The sequence below is a fragment of the Hippopotamus amphibius genome, chromosome 17 (genome assembly GCF_030028045.1).
Source record: "Hippopotamus amphibius kiboko isolate mHipAmp2 chromosome 17, mHipAmp2.hap2, whole genome shotgun sequence".
Lineage (NCBI taxonomy): Eukaryota > Metazoa > Chordata > Mammalia > Artiodactyla > Hippopotamidae > Hippopotamus > Hippopotamus amphibius.
Genome location: NC_080202.1, coordinates 35,942,731 through 35,952,350, shown reverse-complemented (window position 1 = coordinate 35,952,350; position 9,620 = coordinate 35,942,731). Strand labels below are relative to the sequence as shown.

The window sequence follows — 9,620 nt, the reverse complement described above, 5'->3', positions numbered from 1 at the left end:
TGCTCCTCCTTCCCTCAGGACACTTGATTGCAGACCCCCTCAAATCTTTCCGTTTCTCCTGGCCCCCTGCCCCACCCGCCAGTGCCTTCTCTTACTTTTCTAAGCTTCCCTCTTTCTCTGTTGTCCTCTCCTACCCCGCCTCCAGCAATTCTAAGACGGCTGCCTTCACTCTACACCCCAAAAACGGGAGCACACTTGTGTGTACAAGCATGAATTGTCTGCATATTCAAGTGACAGAGGGTTTGTATATGGGTATGGGTACGTTGGGGAATCTGTGAGGACTGACAGGTTGCAGGGGGAGGAGTAACTATGTCTCCCCTAACATGGAGCAACTTAAATGTGTGTGGACTGGTGTCTCTCATAGGATGGGTACAAGTACATAAATGTTTATATGCTTGGGTTTTCTGTAGTTTAGAGTGTGTGCCGACAATCTGACTTGTATAGTTGTGGGTCTGTGTGAGAGACAACCATAGTGCTTTTATTCAGGGGTACTGCTGTTCATCTTTGGGTTTGTAGGTGTGTACACACCACAGTCTATACTCTGTATTTGCAGATCCATAAGTGAACCTCAGTTCATGGAGGGATGCTACTGTGAACACTGGTGTAGACACCTGCGTGCTCATACATGCTAGTGTATCTGTTGTATTTGAAAGGAGTCTCCGTGTAGCTGTGTACCTGTGGCCACAGAGACACCCACCCATAAAGGTTTTAGAAGGCCCTGCGTACAGACTGGAAGATTCGGCCACCGAGCCCGGCTTGCCATATTTCCTGTGCTCTCCGAGGAGCCGTCAAACTGGACTCGCCTCCCACTCCCGGATTTTGTTCGGCTTCGTGCGAGGCTTCAGCCTCACGCGGCGCCAGGAAAGGCGGGGTGCCGCCCTGGCAGAAGCCCAGACGGCGGATCCCTCCTTCGGCCTCAGGGGCCTGCAGACCTGCGATGTCGCAAGCAAACCCGGGCCCCTGGCGGAAGCGGAAGGGAGGACAGGGGCGGCGAGGCGCAGTCGCGGCGGTCGCGGCGTGCCAGGCTAAGGGCGCCCCGCGGGGGCGTGAGCGCCGCGCGCGTGCGGGGCCGGCTGGGCGCGGGGCGGTACCTCCTCCAACCCGGCGTCTGTTTACCAACAAACTGCCGGCGCTCTGCAGAGACGCATTCCGACGCGCTGAATAAGCTGCGGGGCTGGCGGGCTGGTCTCGACTCCTCTGCAGGTCCGTGGCGGCGGGATCACAACCGCCGCGCAGATGCCGGAGAGCCGAAGAGCGCGACCGCAGGTTCCTTGCGCCCCCGCAGCCGCAGCGCCTCCTCCAAGGCACTGCTCCCCTCGCCTCTTGGGCAGCGCGGCCCTGTCAACTTCCTCGCGTTTCTGAGGTTGTGACCATCCTGCCCCAATCTCCCGGCAACCCCAGCACCCCTCTCGGAGCGGATCGCGAGATGGCTGGGCCTGGGGCGTGCGCACCGCTCTCCTCCCATCTCCCGGTTCTGAATTTCCCTACCCCGGGCTGCCCCGGGTGGGCGGGCTCCGGCTGCAGGCCTCCGTGAGGTCACCGCGTGTGGTAGCCAATCCACGGCGTTTAAGTGGGCGGGGACCCCGTCGGGTCCCGAGAACCCCAGCCAAGCGCTAGCCGAGGGGGGGCCCCCGTGGATTTAGGGGGGAGGGGAAAAGCTATTGGGGGCACCCCCCCGAACCCCTTTCCCAGGCGCGCGCTCTCCGCTGGATGAGGCGCACAGAGACGCTTTCCCCCGGATAAGTGTGGGGGAGGCTGGTTGGGGGGCTTATCCCGCCCCAACGCCCGAGGCTCGGAAAAGAGAGAGTTGGCGGAGGGCGCGGACTCTGTGCCGGGCCATGGCCTAGGCTCTTCGCCCCGGTCCCGGCAGCAATGACCTCTTTGCCCTGCCCCCTCCCTGGCCCGGACGCCTCCAAAGCCGTCTTCCCGGACATCGCCCCCGTCCCATCGGTAGTGGCTGCCTACCAGCTTGGCCTGTCCCCTGCAACCGCAGCCGCCTCTGATTTGCCCTATTCTGGGCCTTATGGCCAGCTCCTGCCCTATCCCTACACCGGGCCGGCGACCCCCAGAGACTCCTACCTGCCCTGCCAGCTACCCACGGCGCCGTCTCAGCTGTCTCATCAAGAGCGGAGGCCAGGTAAGTCCGTCGCGGCGGTTTTTCCCACCTCCGGGGTCCTGCTCCAGTGAGCCCCTAAACTTCGCCCTCGCCTGGTTGGGCGCAGCTGGCGGGATTCAGACCTTACTCAGATTCCACGGGATCTGGGGGTGGGGGGAGGGCGAAGGGATGGGGCGGGAGACAGGGGGGAGGGGCGGGGGCGAGTTGATCTAGGTCTCCTTTCAAGACCGACCTGGTTTCGATTTGCAGTTGTGTGAAGCCGGGTGGCAGGGCTCCCTGCCCCACCCCCTGGAGCAGCGGGGTTGTGTACCTACTTGTAACGGAAAACTGAAACAATCCAGATGTGGATGTAGGTGCCCAGCCCCTTCCCTAGGATTCTCTCAATCGTGCACTTCTCTCCCCCACGTCGCCCCCCTGCACGTTCTTATCTCAGAAAGTAGTATTCAAGCCAGGGCCTGATAACTAGAAATCAGGTCCCAGCTGGAGAGCAGTAGAAGTGGGGGCTTATTCGAGGAGGGGGGGCCCTCCTGCTCTCCCCAGTCCGCGCCTGAATGTGCTAGACTAAGACCAAAAGCTGACCTGGTAGAATCTGAGGCTAAGACCCTACTACCTACCCATCGTTCTAAGAATGTAACCACAAGTGGGTCAGGCAGTCTCTCATACTAGATCTCAGCCTTCCAGCCAAAGGAACTGGCCATTCCTGTTATCTCCACCCCTTGCCTTTGGGGTAGGTCAGGCTCCAGTTCTATTGCCTGGAGCAACTCTGAGCTCCCGAGAAAGTGCTCACTGGAAGGCCTCAAAGAAGCCAGGGAGCTGGCCTGTCTTCCTGGTCCTGGGCCTTGCACAGGCGGAACCCATACAACACAATACATACATCCATGTGTACTGGCTTGGGTTTAGAGCTCAGTTCCCCTGCACTCCCTGTCCGCACCTAATTGCCCCCACAATTGTCTTTGGCACAGTTTCCTCCAAGGATGCACATCCACTGGGTGACTTAGCTGGAAGTCAGCCCAGGACCAAGATGGCTCCCTCCCTTCTCTTGTTGCTGTGCTGAGACACACGAGCTCATAAACATCAGAGCCAGAAGTGACTTTGGAGATTTAGGAGCTCAACCTTCTCGATGCACAGATGGACAAACTGAGGTCCAAAGAAAAAGTATGCACGGGTCAAAGTCAGCCTGTTTTCCAGGCTTGGCCCTTGCAAATTGGCTTTCACTGCATGAAGCCAGAAAAGAGGATTGTAGGGAACTTCCTCAAATCCCCCCAAAGTGAACTACCTTCTTTGCTAGAACTGGGGCTGCCTCTTTCCTGCTGCTGGGTCTATGGTTGGGAGAGTAGCACTTGGGGGTGGGGGGGTTACTCTACAAATGATCTAGTTTCTCAAAAACGAATCCCTTGGCCTCTTCAGTATATGTTAATGTGGTACATTTGTGTGTTGCGCGTGTGTCTGTTTAGTGGGAAGGGAATAAGATATCTTTGTCCTTAAGAGAATTCTTGGAATTGGGGTTGGTATTTTCAATTCTGTCTTCTACACTTTTGCCTTCCCTTTTCCTGGTTTAAGGACAAGAGTGTGGAGTGTTCCCTTTCTTTCCAAAATTTCCCCGGATCCAACGAAAACCACATATGTCCTTAGACTAGATTATGACATTTATCTACTGAAACTGGGAGATTGGGCTTACTCTAGATTAAATGATTGGGGTGGGAGAGAGGGCTTGGCGGTGTTCCTTCTGCCTCCACTCCTGTCCACCCCCTGCCTCAGGGAGAGGTTTGGCTCCAAGTGAGCTGTGTGCCACCACCCAGATGAGCAGGCAGGTGCCATCCTGGCTCAAGGGAGGCCTTTGGGCTGCTGAATCTCGACCTGGGCAGATCTAGTCGTGACTTGCTGCAACTGCTGTGGGGAAAGCAACTGTCGGGAAAGGAACTGGAGGGGGAAGGGGGCGGAGGGGGGGGTCTACTGGGAGAGTTAGAGCCCGGAAGGCTTTGGGAGTTTAGTAGCTGGGGCTCGCTCTGCCTCAGGGTTCACATTGTTCAGTCCACGCTGCGAGGAAGGCACGGGTGGTCGCTCGGCGGCCGACCCGGGGCGGGCGGCGAGCAGCGGGATCTAAGCAGGGGAGGCCCGACAGGCGCGGGCGGGAGCGGAAACCCAACGGTTTTTCTGGGAATTGGCTGAGGCGGGGGTCGAGGAGGGTGGATCTGAGAAGCCAGCAGCGCCTGAGGCCACGGGTGAGGGATGCGGGGGAGGTGAAGGCACGGGGTCACCGCGGCCTGTCGAGGGCGGGGAACCTGAAGTCTGGCGTGAGCCCGACCGGAGGAAGAAGACGGGGTTGGGGGTGGGAGACGCGGTCGGACCCCCGCTGCGTCTGGGCACCCGGGCCCAAAGCTCTGTTGGCGGAGGTCTGCCGGCAGCCCCGTGAGGAATGCAACGAACCCTAAGCCCCCGGGCATTTCGGCCGCTCCGTGCATCCCAGCACTGCCCTCTACGCGAATGGTCCCGATGTCCCCGTAGAGTGGCACAGTTGGGGCCGCCCGGATTTGGAAGAGCGGCACACCTCGCCCTCCTTCATCTCTGGGCCGAGCTGCTACCCGACCGAGATTCCTCGACAGGCTGGGCCGGGAGTCAGGAGGTGGCCAGATCTCCCGCGGCGGCCCCGCAAGCGCGATCCAGGAGCGGCCCAGAGGGCCTGCGCTGCCGGCTCTGTGCGCTCTCGGAAACCCGGTCATCTTCCGTGCCAGCCGGGAACCCCTCTGTGGGTGCGGCCGGGCGGAGGAGGGGCTGCCCTGCACCACCGGGCTTCTAGGGGCCCTGAAAGGCGGCTCTTCTAGCCAGCCAGCCTCGGGGAAGGGAAGAGATGGTCACTTTTCCTGGAGGGTGTGCCTCAGGAGAGGGAGGCCCTTACAATAGGGGAGGGGATGGCAAACCCGGGGGCACTTTCCATATTCTGATTCTGGGTGGGGTGCTCGTCCTGGCGTTCTGGGCCCACTCTGCCGGGCCCCTTCGACCACCTCTCTTCCGGCAGCGGGGAGGCTGCCACGCAGACACTGTCTCGGGCCTCTGAACAATGCTTTTGAGTTCCCTGCGCCCGGAATGCCCTTCCCGCGTCCTATCCAGGCCTCAGCCCAGCCCCTCGACCCAGCCCTTCTGCCCCGCCCCGCCCCAAGCTGGCGCCACCGCGCGCGGCTGAACTCTGCCCTCCCGCCGCGGGGAGCCGCCCCTACCCTCGCTCCGGCCCTTGGTGCTGTCCTCCTTAGAGTCACAGGACCGTTAAGAGTGGGAGCTCCCTGGGGGCAAGAACTGCGGCTAGTCCCACCTGGCACACAGTGGACGTGGGGTTTGAAAGGAGGGTGGAGAGGAAGGCAGAGAAGGGCCGAGCCCCGTGCCTGCGTTTTTGCTAATCCGCCGCCGGAATGCAGGCGAGATGCAGATGAGCCGTGAGATGGCGCATCTGCCCCTCTGCCTTGCACGCACCGTCCCCGGCCGCCCCCCAGACTCGGAGAAGCCGCCGCTGTCCCCGGAGCCCTCGGAGCGGCGCCCGCAGGCCTCGACCAAGAAGCTCAGGAAGCCGAGGACCATCTACTCGAGTCTGCAGCTACAGCACCTGAACCAGCGTTTCCAGCACACGCAGTACCTGGCGCTGCCGGAGAGGGCCCAGCTGGCCGCGCAGCTCGGCCTTACCCAGACGCAGGTGGGGCCCGTCCCATCCTTCCTGCACGCTAACCCTCCCCAGGTGTGTTCTCTGGGAACTCACCCTCAGGTGTCAATGACTGATGAGACCCGGAGCCCTGTTTTCACAGTTCTAGCTGGCCCCCAGTCAATTGGGGGAATGTGTTAAAAGATGTGTAGGGGGAGGGGGAGGGATGGGGGAGGGGGAGAGGAGGGCACCCAGACTGGGAGAACTGGATGCTAACTCAGATTCAGGAACTCAGGACCTTCAGGGGCTTATGGAGGCCTGGAGCAAATGTTCCCAACCTCTGTTCTTCTCCCAGGAAGACTCCCTCCCACTGGGTCCCTTTCCCTTAGTCACTCCCTTCCATGCATACACTCCTCCTGACCTTCCATTCTTTCCCCTTTTCTCCCCATAGGTAAAGATCTGGTTTCAGAACAAACGTTCCAAGTACAAGAAGCTTCTGAAGCAGAACTCTGGGAGACAGGAAGGGGACTTCCCTGGGAGGTCCCCCTCCCTATCCCCCTGTTCCCCACCCCTTCCATCCCTGTGGGATCTACCCAAGGCAGGGGCCCTGCCCACCAGTGGCTATGGCAACAACATTGGAGCCTGGTATCAGCATCACTCTCCAGATGTCCTGGCTCCACCTCAGATGATGTGAGTCTGGGGAAGAGCAGGTCGGGCCTCTGGCCCTCCTATGGAGCCTAGGCAGGACCCAACCCAACTGCACCCCTTCTGGGCTGGGAGGAAACCAAATCCAGATGGGTTTTCTCAGGAGGATGAGAAGCTAGAACAGAAAAAGGAAGCGGTGGAGTCCTTTCCTCCTTGCCTCATAACCCAAACAGCCTTAGCCATTGCCCCCCATCCCACCAAGGACTGGACGCCTTCCCTCCAGCTGGTCAGAGGCTCTGGAGAGAGACTCATGGGCTGGAGTTCAGACTTCCCAGAACCCTAGTCTTGCCACCCCTTCTTGAAAGGACTGCTGTCCCACCACAGCCTGGGGTTCAACCAGCAACAAACACTGAGTGTTTTTTCTCTTTGTGTGCCTTGGGCCTTGCCCGACCCATTGGTGAGTAAAAGTAGAAGTGAAGTGGACATCCAGAGTCTTCCAGTGGACCACCATCGAGACCCACCCACTGATTTTTCCTGATTTTTACCCCCATAACTGATATACCTACTTACCATCCTATGAGATAGATGGGATATGGAGCATGTGGAGTTTTGTGGACCTGTGGGTGGTTTTTGCTCTCTTCCTAAAAAAGCGCCTTTTCCCCATGTCTGCCCACCTTGAGTAGATAATAGATTCAATTATACATCTAATTCAATGAGTATTTATTAAGAGTCTGATTCCCATCCCTAATACCTAAACAGATCCACAGGAGCACGCTCTCTGGAACCCAGTAGGATAACACTTTGGGGAGAATGGGGACAAACAGGCTCTCTGGATAAGTGTAGGTGGAGGTGCCCCGAAATAGGTGGGGTGAGCCCAGCAATTCAGCTCCTCACAGCTGTCTCTGTCTGGAAGAACTGCTCATATTTATAACCAATCTGACTAGCAGCCCCCCATGCTCTTACCATCCCCCATATCATGAGCAGAGATTAAAGTTTGTACAGAAACCTGGGCCTTGGCTGTGAGGTATGTTCATGTCCTGACTTCTGGAGCTGAGGGCTGATTGCTCTCTTCTCTCCCATCTGACTCTTCCAGCACTGAACTAGGGGCACTGGATCCTCTACCACTAACTGGCTGTCTGGTTCTAGCTCTGGAATGTTCTAGTAACGTCCATATTTTCAGACACTCGGAAGTGTGAAATCAGAAGATGTTATTACTGGGAATGATCAAAGTCCGAGTGGTCCTCACAGCAAATTCTCTCCTGGCCCAGTTCTGGAGGGAGCTGGGCGCTTCACAGCCCCCTGTGCCCACCTTCAGCCCAGGGAGAGCCCCTGCTCACCTTGGGAGAGGGCAGAAGTGTGCTCCTTGGGGTGGAAGGCCCCAACTCACCTAGTAGAAGGGGGAGCAGGAGGGAGAGGAGAAGGAAAACTCCAGAAGGAACTGGCTGCTCCATCCAACAAACATTTGTAGAGCTCCTGCTCTGTGTTAGACCCTGGGGATATCAAGGTGACCTAGGCAGGCCCTGTGGGCTAACAGGGAGCCAGGCGATGACCAGGTGCTTGTGCAGTAAGTGCCAGGCTAAGGGACGTACAGAGGGCAGTGAGGGCACAGTCAACACACACACATACACCCATGCACCTATGGCTGTGCCTGGCGCCCAGCAGCAGGGCAACTGAGGACAGGGTCCACAAATAGGTCAGGGAATCCAGCCCCGCCTGGCCCGAGGCCTTGGGTGAGGGGCCTCCAATTCCAGCCTAGAAGCTCCAAGTCAAGCTTCCCTCTTACTGCCTAAACCTGTCCCCAAGGAAACTGGAAAGCCCACCCAGGCACTTCGCGTCAACCCAGGCTGGCCAGAGAGAAGCCCAAGTTGAAGTCTTATGTAGGGGAGAGGGGTACCGAGAGTCAGTGGGAGCCCCCATCTCAGGACGCCTGCAGTCAGCCCCTCCTGGGCCCTGTTCTGTGTCAGTGGCCAACCCCACTCGCCAAAACACACGTGGACGGGTCTCCTGGGGTGGCAGATGGCACAGGGTGGGTCAAAGCCAAGATCCAGGAGCAGTGAGGAATGAGGATGCCAGGCAGAGAAACGCCTTCCCCTTTGTCCCCACCGATGCCTTCTCCTGCCCCTTGCCACCACCCCCATGTCCACCGGCTCTCGGTAGCCCCAACCCCAGATTCCTCCTCTGGGTCTTCTCTGAGGCCACAGGTCCTCAGGGCGGCTGTTCCCTCCCACGGCAGCTTGCACACTCTTCTTTCCGCAGACCTGAGATAAGATCTACCGCCCCATCTCGGAAAGCCTCCAAAGGCGAGATTAATTGGACAGCCCAACACGAGTCGCATCGTTAAAACAACAGCCCAGGTTGTAAAGTTAAGTAGCAGAAGTGTAATTAAGCTTCCAGCCAGAGGCCAGCTGAGCTGACAGCGCCCCCCTCTTTCCTGCACCCTTCCATCCTCCCTTTCCACTGGAAACAGGAATCCTTGTCCACTTGGGAGCTGGTCCAGTTTCCCTGGGCTCCTGACTACTGATGGGACTGAACCCCGTGGAAGAGGTACCCCATTCCCTTCCCACAGACCATTGGAGCTGCTGTGGTTTCTTCCTGTAAGGACACCCCTCTGGGAAAGTTGGGTCAGTAAGGGAGAGGGGTATTACCAAATGGTTTAGAACTGGGGTGTTGGCCTCCAAAGAGTCCCACTCCGCTGTGTGACTTTTGGAATGTTGCTTAACCTCTCTCAGCCTCCTTTTTCTCCCCCCCGAGATGAGAACACTAATAGGACCTGCTTCCCAGTGGTTGTGATGATGAAATGAGCACTTGTAACGTGCTTGACGTGGTGCCTGGAACATAATAAGCACTTAATAAAATGGCATTGATAGCTGCTGTGTGATTACCGAAGAGGAGGGGTTACAGCAAGCCTGAATTCATACTGCCGCCGCCCTCTATTCACCCCCTGCCTCTGGCCCATCTGCCTCCTCATGGCAAGGAGGAGCAAAGGGGCTGGAGACTAGAGGACTCCACACATCTCGGGGTACCACCTTTGAGAACAGGACACAGGCAAGGTCCTAAATGCAGAAGTACTGGGATCTAGAAGCAGCTGAGCCTGGAGCCCACTCTCACCTGTATAGGTCTCAGCCACAGAAAAGCTGACTTGGGGCTGTCCTTCCCTCTCCCCACGTGCTATTTTAAGACACGTCCCCCATCTCGCCCCCAACAAAATGAGATTCAATTAATTCAATTAAA

General features: G+C 58.1%; 1 protein-coding gene across 8 annotated transcripts; it reads left to right on the top strand.

Moving 5' to 3' along the window:
- Positions 1–977: 977 nt before the first annotated feature.
- On the top strand, positions 978–9,614 carry DLX4 (distal-less homeobox 4). Of its 8 annotated transcripts, none has more exons than XM_057716317.1 (5): positions 978–1,266; positions 2,032–2,137; positions 5,602–5,840; positions 6,196–6,434; positions 8,646–9,614. In XM_057716317.1, exons 1-5 carry the CDS (start codon positions 1,237–1,239, stop codon positions 8,728–8,730), a joined length of 699 nt encoding a protein of 232 aa, XP_057572300.1. In that variant the 5' UTR covers positions 978–1,236; the 3' UTR covers positions 8,731–9,614. The 8 variants fall into 8 exon arrangements, with proteins under 8 accessions (XP_057572300.1, XP_057572295.1, XP_057572294.1 ...); XM_057716312.1 differs by having other exon boundaries at positions 978–2,137; positions 8,646–8,743; positions 8,857–9,613; XM_057716319.1 differs by having other exon boundaries at positions 1,251–1,266; positions 3,079–5,840.
- The last annotated feature ends 6 nt before the right edge of the window (positions 9,615–9,620 follow it).